The 23781-nt window shown below is 43.1% G+C and overlaps 1 protein-coding gene across 2 annotated transcripts in view; it reads right to left on the reverse strand.

Annotated features, from left to right (window-relative positions):
* SLC11A2 (solute carrier family 11 member 2) overlaps nucleotides 1–23781 on the reverse strand; it is a gene marked incomplete at its 5' end in the record, with an annotated part of 193255 nt that overhangs the window by 53268 nt on the left and 116206 nt on the right. For both annotated transcript variants that reach the window (XM_082246595.1, XM_082246596.1), the window contains one exon: nucleotides 17799–17948. In XM_082246595.1, coding sequence (XP_082102721.1) covers nucleotides 17799–17948 — 150 coding nt within the window. The remainder of the gene's footprint in view (nucleotides 1–17798; nucleotides 17949–23781) is intronic.

Raw genomic sequence — 23781 nt, forward strand, 5'->3', positions numbered from 1 at the left:
CCTGTCATTCTCCCCTGTGTAAGAATAGTGATCATACGGTTCTACTATGTAGGACCGTTGATCACTGTTCCTACACTTCAAGCCACAGCCAATCACAGTTAGAATCACGCCCCTAGGGACACACACAACCACTCCCTCTCAAAAAAAGTTAACCCCTTCACTGCCAGTGTCATTTTACAGTAACAGTGCATATGTATAGCACTGATTACTGTAGTAAAGTCACTGGTAACCCCAAAAGTTTCAATAATGTCAGTTAAGGGTCTGATCTGTCCACCGCAATGTCGCAGTCCCGCAAAAAAAAAAAAAAAAAAAAAAAATCGCTGATCGCCGCCATTACGCGTTAAGAAAAAAAAACAACAAAAATGACAAAAATCTTTCACTTAGTTAGTAAACGCAATAACTTTTGCGCAAACCAATCAAAATACGCTTTTTGCGATTTTTTTTTTTACCAAAAATATGTAGCATAAATCAAATTGGCCTAAAATATTTAAAAATTTTGATTTTTAAATTTTTTGGGGGGGAATTTCATATAAAAAAAATGTGAAAAATTTTGTTATTTTTGCAAAATTGATGCTCTTTTTTTGTTTATAGCATATGATCAAAAAAAAAAAAAAAAAAAAAAATCGCACAGGTGATCAAATACCACCAAAAGAAAGCTCTGTTTGTGGGAAAAAAAGGACGTCGAATTTGTTTAGGTACAGTGTCGCACGACCGCGCAATTGTCCGTTAAATTCACGCAGTGCCGAATCGCAAAATAGGCCCTGGTCAGGAAGGGGGTAAAATCTTCAAGGGCTTAAGTGGTTAAGGTAAAAAAATGTTTAGGCATTAGCACCCCCCCCCCCCCTTTACTTACTCATAAGTCCTCATTTGATCCAGCACTTCTCTCCCTCCACTTCTGGGTGTCTCTGGCTTTGCTGAGGCAGTGGGAGCAATTTTCTCCCAGTATTGTCAATCAAAGCCAGTGAAGAGGGAGCTGGGGGCAGGGCCAAGTTCCACTGTGTGTGTCAGAAGCTACAGACAACTAGACTCTGGAGTGAGTCCGCATGCATGTCCCCATAGAAAGCGACTTTCATTGCACAGAGCAGGTAGTTATACACCTGCTATTTAAAAAAAAAAATGGATTTATGTAAAATCTTACCGTAAAATCCTTTTCTCTTAGCTCATTGACAGACGTAGTCCTCGGTGATACACCACCTTCGGGTTATGTTGCCTCCACAGGAGCAGGACTAGACAGGAAATTAAAAAGCTCTGGCCACACCCTAGGGGCAGTCCCAGAGGGTATATCCTCTCTCTCTCTGCCTCAGCAAATCAGTTATGTGAAAAAGCAGTCTTTAGAGATTTTAACCCAACCCAACTCAAAAACAGAGGGGCGGGGACTACGTCTGTCAATGAGCTAAGAGAAAAGGATTTTACGGTAAGATTTTACAAAAATCCATTTTTCTCTAGCGCTCATTGACAAACGTAGTCCTCGGTGATACACCACCTTCGGGACGTCCCAGAGCAGTATCACAACTGAGGGGTGGGAAAATGGAAATCAAATCCCAATCTAGAAGGCCCAACCGGTGCCAACTAGAAGTTTACAATGCTCATCCTTAATGATGAGACTCAACAAAAAAGAGAAAATTTTTTTTCTTTTTCAAACAGAAAAAAACCCTCGAGGTAGACCACCGGTCTCCTCAAATTGCGGCCTGCAAAACCTTGCGGCCAAATGAGGCATCCGCCGATGCCGTCACATCAATTTTATAGAATTTTGTAAAGGTATGTACCGACGACCAGGTGGCCGCCTTACATACCTGGACCACTGACGCCTGATGGCGAAAGGCCCAGGAAGTACTGAGCGCTCGAGTGGAGTGCGTCCTAACAGGGAACGGAGGACTCTGACCCTTAATAGAATAAGCCTGTACCACCGTTTGTCTAATCCATTTGGCAATGGTCGCGGCAGATGCAGGCAAACCCTTTCTGGGGCCATCCGTGATCACAAAAAGTGAATCCGTCTTACGGAATGATTCCGTAGCTTTCAGGTATACCCTGATTGCCCAAACCACATCTAAGGAATGCAACGCATGTTCCCGATGATGCTTGGGCTGAGGACACAAGGAAGGTAGTACAATATCTTCATTCAGATGAAAATCTGAAACCACCTTGGGAAGAAAAGATGGCTTAGGATGAAGTACTACCTTATCCCTATGAATCACTAGGTATGGGGACTGGCATGATAATGCAGCCAGTTCTGACACCCTGCGAGCAGAAGTAATAGCCACCAAGAAGGCCACTTTCTGGGATAAAGTAAGCAAGGGAATCTCCCTGATGTTTTCAAAAGGAGGTTTCTGTAGAACCGACAAAACCAAATTAAGATCCCAAGGCGGTAAGGGCGCGCGGACTGGAGGAGCCAGGTGCCGCACCCCCTGGATGAAATTCCGCACCAAGGATTTGGTAGCTAAAGGCTTCTGAAAGAAGATTGCTAATGCTGAAACTTGACCCTTGATGGTGCTCAAGGCTAGCTTCTGCTCAACCCCTTGTTGCAAAAAGGCCAATATTCGAGACACCGAATAGGTACGTGGAGGAAATCCTAAAGATTCGCACCACGCAATATAAGTTTTCCATGTGTGATAATAGACTTTGCTGGAAGTCGCTTTCCTTGCTTTAATAAGGGTAGGAATGACTGAAGCTGACAAACCTCTGTTCTTCAGTACTTGGGTCTCAATGGCCAGGCCATTAAACCCAGCGACTGTAAAGCATGATGGTAAATTGGTCCTTGAGACCACAGACACTCCCTGAGACGAAGTTCCCACGGAACGTCTACGACTAACATGTCCAAGTCGGCCAGGCCGGCTTGAGGAGGCCAGCCTAGAATTTCTAGGACCACTGGCGCTGATTGGATCTGAACCAGGCGTCCCTAGAGGTATCTGGCCCCGACCATCCGAGAAAGTCTGGTCGTTTTCTGTTCCCACACATTTATCAGATACCTGATAGTTATCAGGAAAGGTGATCTTTTCTGGTTGAACCTCAGGGACCGAAGTCACCCGACTAGAGGCTACTTGGCCTATCTGGTCAACCAGATCCGATTCCTGTGAGGTATCGGGACTAATCTTAGGAAAAGGTAAAGGAAAAGATCTATTCAGGGAACGGTAACTACCGCTTCCTGTAGTACTTAAATGTTGGAAGGGAAGAATCGCACCGGTAGTAGTGGTTGATGCTCGATCTAATGTCCTGAATACCGGTGAAAACGTCCCCCCACCCTGAAACCGGGTGGGGGCGCACCTTCAGGCTGTGTACTCCTTTGCTTCGGGTTTGGCTGGGTTGGTCCTTTGCTTGTCCGACCAGCCCTTCTTGAACCCTCCTGGAGGAGTCTTGCCTTTCCCGCTAGTACCAGCCGGGCGCCCTTTATGGGCGGTAAAGAAAGGTCCTCGCTTGTTGCGAGGTCCCTTAGCTTTAGCAGCCTGTGGCAAAAAAGTGCTCTTGCCCCCAGTGGCATCCTTAATGATTTCATCTAGGTTGGCCCCAAATAGACGATTCCCCTGAAAGGGGAGATTTGTCAAGGTCTTCTTGGAACCTAGGTCAGCTGACCAGCATTTTAACCACAGCACACGTCTGAGGATCACCGCTGTCTTAGATGCATGCCCTAATAAGGGAGTAGTGTCCAAGGCTGCGTCACAGATAAACTGTAGCCCTTGTATAATCTGTGCCATCAAATCAGATGTCTCCTGGGGAATATCTTTTCCCCTAAGATCTTGGCGTACCATTTTCGCCCATTCCGTAAGTGTCTGGGAAACTAGACCAATAACAATTACTGGTCTAAAAGCTGACCCTATCAGAGAGAAGATGGTGCGGGACTCTGCTTCCATCTTTCGATTCACCGGATCCTTAAAGGACGAAGTGTCCTCCACTGGAATAACCGTGGCTTTATTCAGCCTGGAAATAGGCGGATCCACGACTGGTGGTACCGTCCATTTCTTAATGATGGATTCCTCAAACGGATAGCGTCTAGCAATACGCTTGGAAATAGTAAAGGTACGTTTAGAATGCTCCCATTCTCCTTTAATCTGATTACCGAAACATTTAGGTACAGGAAAAGCCTTCATCGTCTTGATGGGCTTATTAGTACCAAAAGGAATCTCTGTTTCAGTTGCCTCTGCCGGTAAAGCCTCAAGTTTTAAGGTTTCCTGCACTGCCACAACTAGTGCGTCCACCAATGCTTCTTCCTGAATAATAGCAGGAGAAGAAGCGTCCTCCTCACTGTCTGAGGGGGCTTTACCTGGGATAACAGCCCTTGCAGAGGAACCTGCAACTGCCGTGACCACCTCTGAATCTGAGTCAGAGGTGTCAGATGGTATAGGGGTAGGCGGGGGTCGCTTCCTTGACCCCCGTCCCTGACAGGCCGCCTCCACCCGAGCCACCATAGACTCCAAAATTGCTGTAAATGACTCTATACTCTGTGCACCGGCGGGTCCCGTGGCCCCCTCGAGGGAAACAGGTGGGGGAATATGTGTGGCAGGGTCCATGATAACTCCAGTTACTTCCTGGATAATATAATTCAAAAATAAACCTTTTTTTTTTTTTTTTTTTTTTTTTTTTTTTTCGACCCCCAGCGCCACAAAAGCCCCTTAGTGTTACCTGCTAGGGATCCCTATCGATCGAGAGAGAGAGAGAGATAGACCCCCAGGCTCACCACTTGATGCTCAGAGTTTAACTGCAACAGGTTACAGCGCTTGTCTTAACAAACAGGAAGTCTTTTGGCTGGCTGCCCAGGAAGAAAGGAGGCGGCTCCGCCCCTCTGTACGCCTTCCGGCGCCTCCCCCAAGCTCCACGAGGTGTTTGGATCACCTCAAACATGGCCGCCCCCATGCTGGAGACACGAGGCTACGCCAAAATGGCGGCTCGTGCGATCCAGCAAAAAAAAAATGGCGGCGGCCCGTACTGAATGGCGGTGTGCTGCAGGGCACACAACACTCTCACTGCATGGGGATATGGCGTGGTTGGCGGTACCGGCCCTGGCGGACCGCATGGCCGTTCGGGAGGCCTGCTAATAGCTGGAGATCTGATTAGGAAGGCAGTCTACATGTCCGTGGCTTCTGACTGGTAGGTAGCTTATTCTTAACCCATAAGATTCCCAGAATGCCACAGATTACATCTTTAAAACATGTATACAATTAGATTGTTAGCTCCCAAACCAAGCCTCCTGGCTTTTTGCACACATAAAATCACACTCAAAGTAGGAGGATCTGTGTCATGTTGTAGGATAGAACGGGACTCTATCTTACCATACAGAGAGGGGCCCGCGTTCACCACAAAACCCGTCAGGGGGAAAGGGGGAACATACTACTCACCATACCGGAACCAGGCGGGCACCAACTCCTGACAGTACCCCTCTCCACCGGGGCGGGAGGGCTGTCGACCGATACGGACGCCGTGACTCATGGTCTTTGGCTTTTCAGCGAGACGTTTAACTCGCGTGGACAGTCCTTTAATGGGACTTTGTCGCGGCCGACCCAGCGCGGAGCTATGGCCTGCACGCGCTCGTAGGCTGAACTGGGGTGACCACCGGATCTCAACATCCAGCCCGTCGCCCAGTTCAGCTTTCTTGCTTGAAGATCTCACAGGAACACTGGAGAAAAAAGCGGTCTAAAAAAATCCTTTAAGAAAAAATTCTTGCCAGGACCTAAGATCCCAGCAAGGTATCTAGGTCCTTACTCCTAACTAGACAGAAAATAACTGATTTGCTGAGGCAGAGAGAGAGAGGATATACCCTCTGGGACTGCCCCTAGGGTGTGGCCAGAGCTTTTTAATTTCCTGTCTAGTCCTGCTCCTGTGGAGGCAACATAACCCGAAGGTGGTGTATCACCGAGGACTACGTCTGTCAATGAGCGCTAGAGAAAATACATTTACAGGGACTTTAAATATCAGTCTAGTGAGTCTATTACACATGGCAATGATGAGCAGGTTGTCACTACTATTGATGATTAGACTGGTTACTTAGAACAACCAATAACATTTTCAAGATGAATGTCCATATCATTGGAACATTTCATTGGCTGCAATGTTTGCTCTAGAAAAGTGAATTATTATGTAGTGTAGAAAAGGACAACAGCATTAGAACCTCCCTTTCAAAAACAAGTCAGCTCCAATATTTCTGCCCTGACAGGTTTCCTATTATGTCTTCCTATACAGTATATAACTGACAGAAGCAATAAAGGGAACCTATGAGGCCAGCAATGTGAGAGCTGCCAATGTGTCTTGACTTTTGCTGATGCCTCTTCTATTACGTAAAATCCCCCTCCACCCATGCCCCCTCCCCACTGGGGGGGGGGGAGGGGTTGAGATGGGCTGTCACAGGATCTGAATGGAAGGCAGGCAGATGGTTCATGGGTTTGCACCCACCATTCATAGATCATGTATCATTCATATAAGCTTTAGTATGGCTTCTATTAATTGTGGAGCTAGGCAGAAAGTGTGGCTATTGTTGGACACTCGATGAGATCTTGCGATAGCCCCTTAGTTCAAATAAACCCTGCTACACTGGAAGATTACAGATGCAGGGGTGCAGAGGGCATGGATGAAGGAGAGTGGACATAGGCACTCTTGTGAGATTCTGTGACAGCCCATTAGTTCAAATAACCCCTGCCACACTGGAAGATTACAACGATAGGGGTGGGGGGCATGGATGAATGAGGAACTCCCCTAAAAGAAAAGGTATCAGCACAAGGGACATATTTTACTGACTGTAAGTTATGTCCCTTGTGCAGATTTTTTATTTTTGGATGCACCTAGGCTTTAAGGTGCAGGTTCCCATGCCACCATCCTGATCCTCACTACTTCAAGAGTCACTAACTTGGAATAAGTATACAGGGCAGTGTTTCACTCTTTGTGAACTTCTACAGCTGCATATTTGTTTCAAGTCAGTGACTCTTTCAAGCAGTAGTAAACCCCACCTGGTGACTACGACAGGTAAGCTTATAATAAAGGAATATTTTCCAATCGTGGCTCCCGAGCACATCCACAGGATTGATGTCATCAAAGCTCTGTCATTCAAACGGCCAGAGAACACAAATCCGGAAGGAAGAAAGGGTGAAGATGGATGCCCTTTCAGCGATGACCGTGTCCTGCTGGAGGGCTTCGTTTTAAGGCAAGTCTTTCATAATGTTCTGGTATGCGATGCACACACACTAGGCTCGGCAGGGGGAATTTTTTTTTTTGTCAGACTTTACTCCCTACTTGAGCATAATATTAAAATTGATAATGGATTTACTGATAAGATGTAACGATATATGTGGGCTAATAAACGGTTCTCAAACCTCTCATTACATTACTATCATACAAGTACAATCTGCCAACCAACAGCATTCAAGCTAAAATGAAGAATCAGAACAATGATAATTTTAAAATAAAAATCATAAAATTAAATGCAGATACAGCCCACTTACAATAAAAGACATCACATACCTCACATAAAACACCATCTTCATAAAACAACACATACATTGCATAATAAATACATACTGCACATCCAATTTAAACCTAAAAAGCCTCTCGCACTTAAAACTGTATGGGCCGCGTACAGAAGCCATTTGGCAGTCTGGTGGTATGAGAGGAAACACTCCTAAATTGCCGGCCAGAAGGTAGCACTGGAAACAAGGCATTCGCAGAATGGGAGCTATGCTTCAGGACATTAAAGCGGAGCTCCAGTCTCTGAAAATAAAATAAAAGTCAGCAGCTACAAAAACTGTAGCTACTGACTTTTAATAAACATCTACTCACCCATAATCTAGCGGTGTGCTCACCCCAGTCGTGTCTTCCCTCGCTGGCATCTTTACTATAGGCACCCGGGACAGCTTGCGGTTCCACAGCCAGGTGCCCACTCCCCATGCGCGAGCAGTGCTGCACTCTGACTTATCCCAAAGAGATATGATAAGTCAGCACACTCTCAGCTGCAGCCTTATAGAAGCTGAGGAGGACCTGATCGTAAAATCTGCCCTCCACAGCTTCCTTAACCGCTTGCGGACCACATTACGAGGATGGACGGCAGCAAAGCGGCCTCCCTGCCTTGGATCAGGTACCTAGTACATGATCCGCACGCTCGGCAAGGGGGCTCACTTGCCAGCCTGGCTGTGATTCGTCACAGAACATGCCGATCACCGGGTCCCGGACAATAATTGACCAAACTTCCCCGAACAAAGCCCTGTGAATGTAAACAACACAGAGCTGTGTTCAGTGACAGGGGGTCTTGTTTGTTCATTCCTTGGTAAGCATGGAGGGGGTAAATCCTTTCAGGGCTGAAGTGGTTAGGCACACAGAGAGCTACAGTTATTCATGTCTGCTTACACAAGAACAAAAACTGAAAAAAAGGGGAAAATTGCTATACATTTTTTCATATAGTTACCACAAAGAAGCTAAATCAAGCTAAGGCCCCTTTCACACTTGTGCAACTTGTCATGCAACTTTGGACATCAGAGTTGCACGACATGTCGTTCGCCATGTTTTCCAATGAATCCCATTTATATATGCGCAACTTAAAGTTGCAGCAACTTCAAAGTAGTTCCTGAACTACTTAGGCCCGATTTTAATGCGTTTTGAGGTCCAAAGACCTAGGCATTGCTTCAAGCCCAGTAAAAATCGCATCAAAATCGCGGCAATGAAATTGCAGCAAAATCGGGGGATTTTCAAATAGCACAAGTGTGAAAGCGGCCTTAAAGTGATTGTAAAGACTGTTGTTTTATTTTATTTTTTTTAAATAACAAACATGTTACACTTCCCTCCTCTGTGCAGTTGGTTTTGCACAAAGCAGCCCAGATCCTCCTCTTCTTGGTTCCCTCTTCACGCGTCCTGGCCCCTCCCTCCGGTCAGGTGTCCCCACAGCAAGCAGCTTATTATGGAGAGCACCCAAGCCGAGCTTCAGCTCCCTGTGTCCATTCAGACACAGAGCTGCCGTTCGGCCCCCGCCCCCTTCTCTCTCCTGATTGGTTAACTGACTTTGATTGACAGCAGGAGCCAATGGTGCCACTGCTGTGTCTCAGGCAATAAGGAGGGGGGGCTGCTACACACAGAAGGCTTTTTATCTTAATACATAGAACAACTCATTTAGGGTAAACCCATATAATTAGAACATTGAAATATTATAGTAAACTTTAACATAGTATGAATAGCAGTGTATTGCCACACACAAAGGGTATGTATTAGGGCTGAACGATAGTCGATGTGATATCGACTATCGTTCTGCAGGCATGAGCGATATTCATATCGCCGAAGACACGATATTCAGGCATTAGGCAGGGAGAAGTCGGGACTCGGGGGGAGGAGGACGACTCACAGCGATTACATCTGTCCCACACTTCCCTCCCAGCTCTGCCTCTAGTATCCAGCCGACCATTACTCCGCCCTGCTCCGCCCATTGTCTCTCCTGGCTGCATCGGGGGCGGGATCAGGCTGTAATGTTTTGTAAATAGATTCAATGGAGAGACAATGGGCGGAGTAATGGCCGGCTGTTGACTAAGAGGCAGAGCTGGGAGGGCTGGAGTGCGGGGCGGATTGCATGGCGGCGGAGAGGCTACAGTGTTTGCAGCAGGAGAGGGGGGAGAGACGCCCGGAGCATGGCGGAGGAGCACCGCGGGACAAAGGCTGCTACCGACACTTCACTCAGCCCGCTTCCTCTACACTCCGGCTCCGACACAAGGCTCGGGCTGTCCGGGCGGGAGAAGTTCTACGAGTGTGGTGGATCCCCTGGCAGAAAGCTGAGCTCTGCTAACTGATCCCTCCTCCGGAGACTGTCTGTGGGAAATATTGTGATATATATAGTTAAAAACGAAATATCGCAATATACTTTTTTCCCCAATATCGTGCAGCCCTAGTATGTATACTGCCTAAAAAACTTAAAGGAACACTTTTTAATCAAAGTATAGCATTAAGTCGATTAAACTCCTGGGAATTTGATCTGGTCAGTTAAGTAGCAGAGAGGGTTGTTAATCAGTTTCAGTTTCTTTGGTGGTAATGAAATTAATAACAGGAGCACTAGATGGGCAACAATAAGACAACCTCCAAAACAGAATGGTTTTACAGGTGGAGGCCAATAAAAAAAAAAAAAAAAATTCCCTACTCATCATTTCTGACAGTTTTTCACTAGTTTTGCATTTGGCTAAGGTCAGTGTCACTACTGGTAGCATTGAGGCGAAACCTGGATACTATAGAGGTTGCACAGGCATTCCAACCCCACCAGTGTGGCACATCAATACGTGTGCCATTGCCAGAAGGTTTGTTGTGTCTCTCATCACAATCTCAAGAGCATGGAGGGGATTCCAGGAGACAGGCAATTACTCTAGGAGGGCTGGACAAGGCCAAAAAAGGTCCTTAACCCATCACCAAGACCAGTATCTGCTCCTTTGCTCGAGGAACAGGATGAGCACTGCCAGAGCCCTACAAATTGACCTCCAGCAGGCCACTGGTGTGAATGTCTCTCTCTGACCAAACAATCAGAAACAGACTTCATGAAGGGGCCTGAGGGCCCAACGTCCTCTGGTGGGCCCTGTTCTCACTGCCTGGCACCGTGGAGCTCGATTGGCACTTACCATTGAACACCAGAATTGGCAGGTCAGGAGAAGCCATGGAGAATGTTATGCTGCCTGTAATATCATTCAGCATGACCGGTTTGGTGGTGGGTCAGTGATGGTCTGGGGAGGCATATCCATGGTAAGAGGCATAGACCTCTACAGGCTAGAAAATGGCACCCTGACTGCTATTAGCGATTGGGATGAAATCTTTGGACCCACTGTCAGACCCTATGCTGTTGCACGTCAAAGCCCAGCCTGATGTGGTGAGAGTATGCAGCCAGTTCCTGGAGGATGAAGGAATTGATACCATTGAATGGCCCCCATGCTGACCTGACGTAAATCCAATAGTACACCTCTGGGACATTATGTTTCGGTCCATCAGACGTCGCTAGGTTGCACCTCAGTCTGTTCAGGAGCTCAGTAATGCCCTGCTCTAGATCTGGGAGAAAATACCCCAGGACACCATCCGTCATCTCAAAAGGAGCATGCCCCAACGTTGTCATGCATGCATACAAGCACGTTGGTGCCATACAAATCAGATTCCCCCACCCCCCTCCCTGGTTTGGCCTTAAAAGGTGGCCCTGGCATATAAAACTAAAAAACTACATTTAAGTATAATCTGAAAATCAATAAAATACCAGTGGACACCAGAGGGGGCTGTAAGTATTATATAAAGCCAACTGGTCAAAAAAATATAATAATAATGACTAAGATAATACTAAACAATCTTTTATTGCAGTCTGTATGATATTGGCACATTTGCACCGTGAGCATATGTTTGCGGCAGTCCTTGGCCTGTGCGAATCTCTGCAATCAAAAAACCACAATGAAATAAATAACAGAAACTACCAAGCTAGCCAAGAATACAAAAAATAGGTCACCTCCCCCACCTATGGTCTTAAAAGCAAGGAGCACTGGAAGGGCAAACGCATGTCAAAAAAATCCAAGGGGTTTCCAGTCACAACTTACCAGCCAGCTTGCGACCAACCAAATTAACCTGTCTAACAGTATGCGTTAAAAACAGGGGTTTAGTAGCATACGTGTGTGCTACTAGGCCTGCACGATATTGTAAAAAAAATATATTGCAATATTTTTTTTTCAACTATATATATTGCGATATTGAGAGACCCGTCAATCCAGGCTAAAGTCATTACCTTACAAGGGAACCTGGGACAGCCAGGGTTAATGTTACTGTAGGGATGGGATGAGTTTTGCAGCAGCCCTTCTTCTGATTGTATATATTAGATACTGCACTGGGAGTCCGGGACAGCCAGGGTTAATGTTACTGACACTGTAGGGAAGGATGCTGGGAATGGATGGAAATCATGAAGCATGCAGGCAGCAGCACAGCCTTCTAAATTTTAATTGCAGATACAGGGCAGGCCAGGGTTAATAATGGTACTCAATACTCTCAGTGACAATCAGTGACAGTGTGGAATCGGATTATTCAGTCTCTCATTCTCGTCGGGACTCACAGTGGTGGTAGGAGCGGAGGACTAGGAGCCGGTAAAAGATCACAGCCGCATACACACTCACTCCACTTCCGTGCACTGCAGCCCACACGTTCAGTCACGCCGTGAGTAGCGGCACAGCGAACCAATCAGGTGTGCAGGCACGCGTGATTGGTTAGCTGTGCAGCTGCTCATGGCGTGCTGCTCACCACTGAAGTGTGGGATGGCTGTGAGTCCTCCTCCGAGTCCCGACTTCTCCCTGCCTAACAGATGTCTGTGAGTCCTCCTCCGAGTCCCGACTTCTCCCTGCCTATGCAAAATATCGTGACCTTGGCGATATGAATATCGCCCACGTCCGCAGAACGATAGTCGATATCATATCGACTATCGCTCAGCCCTATGTGATACTAAACCCCTGTTTTTAACGCATACTGTTAGACAGGTTAATTTGGTTGGTCGCAGGCTGGTTGGTAAAGTTGTGACTGGAAACCCCTTGGCTTTTTTTGACAAGCTGGCAGAGAAACGTTATTTTTGCATTAAATGTATTGATACAGCAGTCATTGTTTATTCAGTAAGGTGAGGAGTCATTTAGTAGAATAGAATATATACAGCAAGCCAACTGCTTTCAAGTTGCTTAATATAATTTATAGATAGAGGAATCTAATTTCCATCCATCCTCAGCCCTCTCATAAGCAACAGCAGGACTCTTCTGACCCCACAAAAAACTGAACTGAAATGTAATCTCTACCGTTAAACCAAGCCATTTTAAATAGTAGTGCTCCAAACATTTATGGACAGTGGTAGGTCCCCCTGACGACCCCATTACGAAGCCTTAAGCCGGCTATAAACAGATCGAAATTAGGCTGCTTCAGCAGAACACAGTGGGGGGGATTTTACATGGATTTTCACATGGATTTTCACATTTCCTTCCACATGGATTATGTTGATGGAGGAATTGAGTGATTTTCTTTCCTTCAACTTGTCGGTGAAGGAAATAAGACTTGCATAATATACGTTCAGCCTTATGGATGTTGTAAAGAGACATCAGAGGCATGTTAGCATATGGAGGTTGTGGCCTCCATCTACATACCCTAGTACTGGAGCACTGACCAAGAGATAAAAGTGTTTAGTGATTAGAAGGAAAATTGATCTCCCTAGTCTTATGGACGTCAATGACAGCCACTAGATAACCACACTACCATGCACAGGGTATGACACAGAAAAAATTACTGCTGGGCATATAGTGATTCCTACAAGTAACGAAGTATTATTTGGACTCACTAGAACATATGTTTTATGAACAAGATAGCAATATCACTAAATAATTTAATCACAGCTGCCATTTTGCAGATTTCAGTTTGCACTCAAGCATTCACATCTAAATACTGTACAATCCATTAATCCCTATCACTGCTAGTTAATGGCTTGCAATACAACCTCTCTGAAGACTTTAACGGAATGAAGAAACGCGCATAAGGTGGAGCGCACGCTGCTGACGACACGGGAGCCGAGTGGAATGCAGTACCGTAATCACCGCTCTCCACTCCAGGGCTCCGACTGTGACGGCTATTTATTGTTTTATCGTGTGTGTTTTGTATCATGGAAGGAAATAAAATACTTTTAAAGCGGTATCACACCATCTGGAGCTCTCTTTTTATTCCCTAATTGGTCAGATGCATGATGGAGAGGCGTAAAGGCTGCCACTACTGAAAGCCGAGGCTATACATCCCAAAGCGGGACCCCATCCTGGCCCTGATGGCCAAAACAAGTGTTTCCGGTCTTAATGCCATAAGACATATAAGACCCATTCCCTCTGGTGAGTGAGTTTTTCTATTATCCTTCACGGTGGAAATCGATTATCATCACAAGGCTAGTCTGGAAGCCGAGCACAGAGCACCTGCACTTTATTATCTTCCTATTGCACTAAGGAATTATTTGAACAGTTTACACAACAGTCACTTTATGAACTTTTCAATATGAACTTTTTTTGAGCACAAATGGGACATTAGCATCTACTGCATCCCTCACATTTGATATTTTATTGGATCATATTTATTTTGTATTTGTTTATACTGTTTTTATTTGGAATTCTGATGCACTGTTTGCACTAGTGTTATATTTTCTAATTATTATTGATTATTATTTAAAGCAAGCGCTATAAGTAGCCCCCCACACTTGTGGCTATACATAAATCACTTCTCACCCTTTACGATAGCAGCTGCACATTCACATTTGTTTAATACCCAGATAAAAAATGATGGTCCATTTGATGCGAGGGATATGCTTTCAGTATATTTAATCTCACAGATCTCTCTTTAACTCCAGTGCATCCACTCCCCTCACAGTTGGAAAGCACTCTCTAGGAGCACACTTAACCCCTTGATTGCAACTGGTGTTAACCCCTTCCCTGCCAGCCTTATTTATGCAGTAACAGTGCATTTTTTTTAGCACTGATCACTGTATTGGTGTCACTGGTCCCCAAAAAGTGTCACTGGTCCCCAAAAAGTGTCACTTACTTAGTGTCAGATTTGTCCGTCACATTGTTGCAGTCTAGCTAAAAATCGCTGATCGCCACCATTACTAGTAAAAACAATAAAAAATTAATAAATGTATTCCATAGTTTGTAGACACTATAACTTTTGCGCAAACCAATGAATATACACTTATTAGGATTTTTTTTTTTTACCAAAAATTTACATACCAGTGCATATTGGCCTAAATTGATCAAAAAAAATTGATTTTTTTAAAAACATTTTATTGGATGTGTTTTATAGCAGAAAGTAAAAAATATTGTTTTTTTGTTTTCAAAATTGTGTTTGTTTATAGTGCAAAAAAAAAAAAAAGCAGAGGTGATCAAATGTCACCAAAAGAAAGCTCTATTTGTGAGGGAAAAAAAAAAAAAGACATAAATTGTATTTGGGTACAGCGTCCCCCGACTGCGTAATTGTTAAAGAAACGCAGTGCCCTATCGCAAAAAATGGCCTGGTCATTACGGGGGTAAAACCTTCCGAAGCTGAGGTGGTTAACTAGCACATTACCTTGCAGGGGATTTATTTTTCCTATTCACTGCGGTTTACTACCGCTTTAACAGACAAAAATTATTGAAGCTCTGTAAACATGGATAATATAAAGCCCTCAAAAGGGATCTATGTTATCCTGAAAGCTTGCATCTTAACCACTTCGCCTATGTTCATTCATTGCCAAAAGGGTTAAAAACAAGCTAACAAACTGCAAAAGCAGCCATGAGCTTGTTACTATTTTATTGAGCTGCCTTCTGTCTGTAATGTAAAAGTGATTGGGGCAGCTGTAGAGCCACCCAATCAATTTTTCCAGTGCTCCCCAATCTCCTCTGCTGTATATGGAAGTGCTCAGCTCTCAGGGTTCCTGACTTGAGAGCTGTCAGAATCCTGGCTCGCATGTAGGGTGCAGAGCCAATCAAGTACAATCTGTGCTTGATCTGCTGTAGCAAAGGGCAGAGGAGACATTAGGGTTCACTAGACCCCTGATGTCTTTATAAAAAGTACCTGTCACCTGCAAAATGCTTTCACATAGGGGGCTTGTTAGCCTCCTTGTGATGGTAATAAAGTTAAAAGAAAAAATTAAATAAAAAATTATAATAAAACATAACATAAAAATGAAAAAACAACCCCATCATGCTGTGCACACCCGAAATGCAATGTATGTAAACCACTATTTCAACAAAAATATTGTATATCACTGCGAATATCAGCGTGAGAGCAAGAATTCTAGGGCTATCAATTACAGAGTACTCTCAAACTTATCAGCTGAAAAGGCATGTGAAGAACCAACTATTGATAACTCTGGGCCTATTAAAAACAAACTCTACCCCAAATTATCGTTCCGATGGAAGATTATATATATATATATATATATATATATATATATATATTGTGGCAGGGCACATGGGTCCGTGGTCGACGGAAGATACGTGTCACCGAGGTTCCTGGCCTCAGTGAGATAAGAGCCGGTAATTCTGTGTCAGCAGCAGCTAGTGCGGTTTGACATTTTTCTATTTTAGTGTGGCTGCAAAGCCGAATCCGGGCCGGCTCTTATTGGGAGCAGTTAAGGTATGGGTGGGTGGCTGCTCCCCACGCTCCAGGCCAGGTCTTGCCTGGGGTTTATAAGGCAGACAGCCTAACAGGTGATTGAGATTTGTCTCCAGGCACCAGAAGGCTGTGGAAGTGAGTGTTGAGGCTGGAAAGCTTACAAGCAGATGAACTGACCTATTGCTGTGTGTGAACAGCACCAAAGAGACACAGGTGAATGGACTTGTTGCTGTGCTTAAACCTGCCTTTAAGACTGTCAGTTTTCCTTTTTGTTGGGTGTGAGTTAACACCAAGAAAGACTGTTACTTTTGTGTTCCTGAAGTGTAAATAAAACACTCCTGATTTACTTTGAAGAACCATCTGTTTTGCCTCTATACTGCACCCGCAAATCCTACCTACCAGAGCAAATCCCCACAATATATATATATAATATACATGATGAAGTCCATTCATCAAAGAAAAATAGAGGGAACACTGCCACAGGATCAATGGGACAGAAAATAGCATCTGACAGTATTTGTTGGTATCCCAACTTCCGCCCAATTCACAACAGTGTTCTACATCCTTAAATACCAAAGATGGAGCCAACTAACCTGAGGACATCAATGAAAGCTCCAACCCATTACTTGGAAAATCCGGGTATTCCATTGTTGTTAGTATGTATTTTGTGTCTTTAACCACTTCCCTGCTTAGCCTATAGTAATACTGCAGGGCAGGCGCTCTGTAATTCCAGGTGGACATCATATGATGTCTTCCTGCCCAACCCCTGAGACGTGCAGCACTGCGATCTCTGCCGTGCCGTGAGAAGATTACAGTAATCAGTACCAGGCCACAGGTATTGGCCCAGGTACCATGCGATCATGTGACCAATCACAGCAATCACACTATAACAAATAAATTCTCATGAATGGCTTCCATTCATCATACTATTGCTTACTATTATGATCTCTGTGAATGGGTACTGTGATCACATGGTCAGGGCCAATCACAGAGGCCCTGTATCATGTGATAGCTGTAGCCAATCACAATAGTAAACAATGAATCATAAAGGAAAGCCATTCAAAAAAATCCCAATCACCTTCTCAGAATAGTAGTGTCACTATGGTGACATGCACCACTTTAACCTTGCATTAGCCTCCTGCAGTCTAAAGTACAGCAAAACTAAAAGAGGGGGATAGATAAAAAGAACACAAAAACAATAAGGTGTGCTGCAGTGCAAGAAACACATTGAAAAGAGGAGAGGGAAGAGTGCAGGAGAGAGGTATTCACCAGTGTTCTGCTTCTCCTTTCACTGTCCAGTCACAGGCTGAGGGTGGGGAAGGAAATTATGAGTGAAAGTGAAACTGCAGCAATGAAAGATCAGGTGGCCTTCCCAGATTGATAAAGCAGAGCTGTGTAATTCCCAGAATTGGAAGGGCAGAGAAAAAAATCTTTTGTAAGTAAAACAGCTTTCCTACATGTATTTTACCTGATCAGTTTGCCGTTTGCCTGAAATTCAGCTTTAACAGACTAAGCAAATAGAATTACATTTACTAAATACTAGCAATTTAGGGTTAGCACAAATGCTCAAATTATGAAAAAAAAACAAAAAAAAAAAAACAGTAAAATCATTCATGGTCAGACCTAATCTAAAATGCATTTATTCATAAGAACTCTTTAAAGACTCCACTGGATTAAAAAGAAAAGGTAGTCTAGGCCAATCCTGTTACAGGATAGCCTGTCATATGACTAAAGCATCTTACCTGCAGGCTTTGAAGCACATTGAGGAAATCATTCATGCCAGTGAGGTGCTGAACATCCTGGAAAATGGCTACAAGCAAAGTAGGAGTAATAGCAATAGATCGGGTAAGGACCACTCGAGCAAACCGAGACCACTTTAGGTTGAGAAAACCCTGTAAGATAAAAAAAAAATGGTTACCCAAAGCATACTGGTAAATACAATTATTAGGACCCAAAGCACATAATTTCAAAGTGTCCTTTGAAGCTTCATGTGTATTTTATATCTTTTGCAGCACTTTACATGTGTGCTTGTCAGAATATTTATACTGCTCTGAATATAACAGTGTCTATTTATGACAAGCAAAGATCTGTCAGGTAGGAGAATCTCAACTTATTTCCACAAATCAATATGTAACGAATTCTTTTTAATCGATTAATTTCTTTTTAAAAGCATATACCAACCTTAGTGAAAACAGTCTACAGTAGGGAATATATAAGAATATTTATTCACAAGACATGTATTCACAATTAATGATTAGACTTGAGGTAACAAAAAAAGATAACCCTACATAAAATACAAACTTAAAACTATAAATGCAATGTGATATGTAGCTCAATAAATGAAATTAAAAATAAAAGCAAGATTACCTTTTTCCCCAGGTATAGCATAAACCATAGGTAAGTTTTCTATATAATCAGACCACAATTTTCTGCAAATTGCGCAGCCAACAGTCACTCCACTGCAGATGGAGCGAAAATAGGCTATGCAAAACGGAAGACTACATTGCCAATATTGCGCTAAATCTGATATTAATAAAAATGTATAAGAACAAAAATCAGCTTTTAGAGAAAAATCTACTATGGTTCATATGGCTGGGATTGTAATCTATTTACCCTTAAATATGAAATATAAAAATATATAAAGGAAGGAAATAAACAATTGTAAATAATAATCAAATAAACATCAAGGTATATTTACCACACTTAAGATGGCTGCTAGCCTAAAATGGTTGTTACCAGAATCCTTAAGATGGCTGCTTCCCGAAAATGGTGGCCAGTTAGGGAGGAGTTTCGTTTGGCGTCCTTCAAAGTTTCGGATAAATGACGGCGCAAGATGGAGTATGTATAGATGAGTATATGTACGGATGCGAGTAGCGTGTGTGTTGCAAGTGTAATGAGTGTTGTCGTATGTGTGTGTCTCACATCTGGGTTTTCCCTTTTATATTGTTTGGGACAAAAGACCAGTAAAATTACCATAATCTGAACCCAGAAGGAGGAACTTTATCCCCATTGGTTGGGATTACTTATCCATTAACTGGTGAGGTCATTGGCAACTCCTCTCTACTAATTACCGAGTATTTTGGATATTAGAATTAAATGATAATAAATTTCTCCAATTAAGAATAATCATAAAAACAACATAAAAACCTGTCCATCCTCTCACAATATACACATATCCATCTAATATCTCCATCATGTATCTTGGCAGGGATTTGGATCTGGTAAAGCCATTTATAAAGAACATATTATTAATACAATATATATATATATATATATATATATATATATATATATATATATATATATATATATATATAAATATATATTGGAAATTACTGATGTACTCCGAGACTGCATTTAATAGTAGTCTCCAAAGGGGGCAGTGCTGTATTGCTTATTAGATTCAGTATATAGAATAATAATACTATTATACTGATAACCTTTCCTGACCTCTGGCTAGTGAAAATTCATTAATTACTTGAATTCTGTAAAACACTTCAGACATTGTGTCTAGGATATAGTATTTATGATGACCATAAAAACTTAAACACAAATGTTTCTAAAATGAGGTAATTTAAGTAGAATTAGTACTTAGCTTCAAGACACACAAGTCCTTACACATAATAGAAAAGTATTCTAATATATATATATATATATATATTATATCTAATAATAATCTAACATTATATATTCCATTATATCAATAATAGAATAAGACTTAATTGTTAATATACATCTTACACACAATATGAGGTATCTTTAAAAATATAGTTTAAATGAACCTAATAGAATACACTGAACTACTGTTCATTGTAAAATACAGACAATCAAGACATCACCCCCCTTAACATCTGGTGCCATCCTGGCTAGGCTTTTATCAGGTGAAATGTCAGAAAGTCCTATATTTACGATTTTAAAGAAATACAAAGATATCTGTTGAAAATTTCAAGACTCTCTGTAAAGGCATTTTGTAAAAGAACATGAACTTTCCATGAACTCATACAAGATGGTTGCTGTACTGTTCAGAATCTCTATATAGAACTGAATATACATAGCTTTTTATAATACCCTTTTTCTTTTATTTAATCTCCCCAATAATGCCTGCATACTTCGGTTGTATTCCAAAATATTCTCTGCAGCCCAGCAAACCGTAGGCCAGCCTACAGAAACCATACGCTGCTAATGCACCCCATATTACAACGTATACAAGTTTATGTTTCCTACAATTACTTCAAACAATAATATCTATAAACACCTTATTGATGGTATTCAAGAGCAATACACAGGTATTGCTCAGAAAACATGCTGCGAGTGCATGTCAAAAGGGTTTCACAGACAGAACCAAAGTACACCAGCTGCTGTACATTCAAAGTGTATATATGTTGGCGCTTTAGTGGGGTAGAGCACTGAATCCACATGCGTGCACACAGCGTGATAGGGCTTCCGGTAACCAAGCTGGAACTCAGGCAGCTGATAGTCAAAGGCGGGTGGGCGGTAACATGTTTCGGAGCATTCGTAGCTCCTTTAGCAGACCTCCACCAACTGACGATCCATCGAAATATAAAGACAAATGGGCCTGGAGATGGGAGGGGCTGGATGATTACTTCATGCCTGCTCGTCAGAATACAACAAGGGGGAGGAGCTGGGGGGGCTGGATGATTACTTCATGCCTGCTCGTCAGAATACAACAAAGAGAGGAAAGAAGGGGGAAGGGAAGGAGCAGGCATACATGTCGGCATCGTATCTGTATCATGATCGATCGTATATGGACAATTTAAATAGAGAAAAATTCTACAATTAAAAGGAATAAAACCAAAAATAAATGAGGAAAAAAAGGGGCAAAAATAAAAAAGGGGGGGGGTAAAATTTTTTTTATAAAAAAACAATTGGTGTTAATAAAAAGCCACTTTTATAGATATTTTTAACTTGTGTATGATTATTAACACCAATACAGAGCCACCATTCTAGGACCATAATAAAGTTTCTACCCCCCTTTAAAAAAAAATTTTTTTTTGGGGGGGGGGGGGGGTTTGGTTTTAATCCCTTAGTTTTATTCCTTTTTTATTCCTTTCAGAGCCGGTTCACACTGGGGCGACTTGTCAGGCGACATGGTCGCCTGACAAGTTGCCTGCCATAGATTACCCGTTCCGACCCGTCCGACCCGTTCTAATAGGAGCGACACAAGTCGCTCCGACTTAGAAAAAGGGTCCTGTACTAATTTGGGGCGACCTGGAGCTGCGCACCGCGACTTCACAGGTCGCCCCGGCAAGTCGGGTCGGCTCTTAATTGTAGAATTTGTCTCTCTATTTAAATTGTCAATATATACAATGGATCATGATGGATGTTTTGATTTCAACTTCTTGTAAATTGTTTTAATCCTATGCTCCAATAAATGGTCTATATTGCACTTAGAGGCGCCTTGTACATTCAAAGTGCAGCCTAAAATGTACACTTCCACTGTCTGAAGAAACAGATTTTGTTTTTCGGCTGGAGGATTACAATTGTTTGATGGTGTGGCACATCTATACATACCCTACATACCCTAAACAGGATTGCTGGGCCTGGGAAACTATTCAACCCCAAGAGTCTTCATCTTCATTACCTACTAGCAAGCTTATCTGATTTAAAGAGGTTTGTGTATATACAGTGCCTTGCGAAAGTATTCGGCCCCCTTGAACTTTGCGACCTTTTGCCACATTTCAGGCTTCAAACATAAAAGATAAAAAACTGTAATTTTTTGTGAAGAACAAACAACAAGTGGGACACAATCTTGAAGTGGAACGAAATTTATTGGATATTTCAAACTGTTAAATAAAAAAACTGAAAAATTGGGCGTGCAAAATTATTCAGCCCCTTTACTTTCAGTGCAGCAAACTCTCTCCAGAAGTTCAGTAAGGATCTCTGAATGATCCAATGTTGACCTAAATGACTAATGATGATAAATAGAATCGACCTGTGTGTAATCAAGTCTCCGTATAAATGCACCTGCACTGTGATAGTCTCAGAGGTCCGTTTAAAGCGCAGAGAGCATCATGAAGAACAAGGAACACACCAGGCAGGTCCGAGATACTGTTGTGGAGAAGTTTAAAGTCGGATTTGGATACAAAAAGATTTCCCAAGCTTTAAACATCCAAAGGAGCACTGTGCAAGCAATAATATTGAAATGGAAGGAGTATCAGACCACTGCAAATCTACGAAGACCTGGCCGTCCCTCTAAACTTTCAGCTCATACAAGGAGAAGACTGATCAGAGATGCAGCCAAGAGGCTCATGATCACTCTGGATGAACTGCAGAGATCTATAGCTGAGGTGGGAGACTCTGCCCATAGGACAACAATCAGTCGTATACTGCACAAATCTGGCCTTTATGGAAGAGTGGCAAGAAGAAAGCCATTTCTTAAAGATATCCATAAAAGTGTTGTTTAAAGTTTGCCACAAGCCACCTGGGAGACACACCAAACATGTGGAAGAAGGTGCTCTGGTCAGATGAAACCAAAATCAAACTTTTTGGCAACAATGCAAAACGTTATGTTTGGCGTAAAAGCAACAGCTCATCACCCTGAACACACCATCCCCACTGTCAAACATGGTGATGGCAGCATCATGGTTTGGGCCTTCTTTTTTTCAGCAGGGACAGGGAAGATGGTTAAAATTTATGGGAAGATGGATGGAGCCAAATACAGGACCATTCTGGAAGAAAACCTGATGGAGTCTGCAAAAGACCTGAGACTGGGACGGAGATTTGTCTTCCAACAAGACAATGATCCAAAACATAAAGCAAAATCTACAATGGAATTGTTCACAAATAAACATATGCAGGTGTTAGAATGGCCAAGTCAAAGTCCAGACCTGAATCCAATTGAGAATCTGTGGAAAGAACTGAAAACTGCTGTTCACAAACGCTCTCCATCCAACCTCACTGAGCTCGAGCTGTTTTGCAAGGAGGAATGGGCAAAAATTTCAGTCTCTCGATGTGCAAAACTGATAGAGACATACCCCAAGCGACTTACAGCTGTAATCGCAGCAAAACGTGGCGCTACAAAGTATTAACTTAAGGGGGCTGAATCATTTTGCTCGCCCAATTTTTCAGTTTTTTTTTTTTGTTAAAAAAGTTTGAAATATCCAATAAATGTCGTTCCACTTAATGATTGTGTCCCACTTGTTGTTGATTCTTCACAAAAAATTATTTTTATATCTTTATGTTTGAAGCCTGAAATGTGGCAAAAGGTCGCAAAGTTCAAGGGGGCCGAATACTTTCGCAAGGCACTGTAACTTAGAGTTGTAAAGTCCCATGGTTTTTCACCTTAATGCTTTCTATGCATTAAGGTGAAAAACCTTGTTTGCAGCTGCCCCACAGACCCCCTTTTATTCTTACCTGAACCCGAACATTCCAGTGATGAGCACGAACCCAGCAGCTCAATCAGCTGTCTCCGGTACTCATTGGATAGAGGATACTAGCAGGAGCCATTGGCTCCCGCTGCTATCAATCAAATTCAGTGACACGAGAGCGGGGCCCCAGTCCTGCTGTTTGTGTCAAGGGGCGCAGCAGCAGGACTCGGGAGCGTGCCCGCACGGGTGGGTGCCCCCATGGAAAGCGTCTCTCTGTGGGGGCACCCGATGAAGAGGCAGACGTGATGGCTAGTGGAAGGACAAAAATGGGATTTTTGACTTACCATTTCTCTGATGTTCATTAACGGACACAGCTCCTGTCATTCTTGACCATTGG

The sequence above is a fragment of the Pelophylax lessonae genome (assembly GCF_965119305.1).
Source record: "Pelophylax lessonae genome assembly, chromosome: 2".
NCBI lineage: Eukaryota > Metazoa > Chordata > Amphibia > Anura > Ranidae > Pelophylax > Pelophylax lessonae.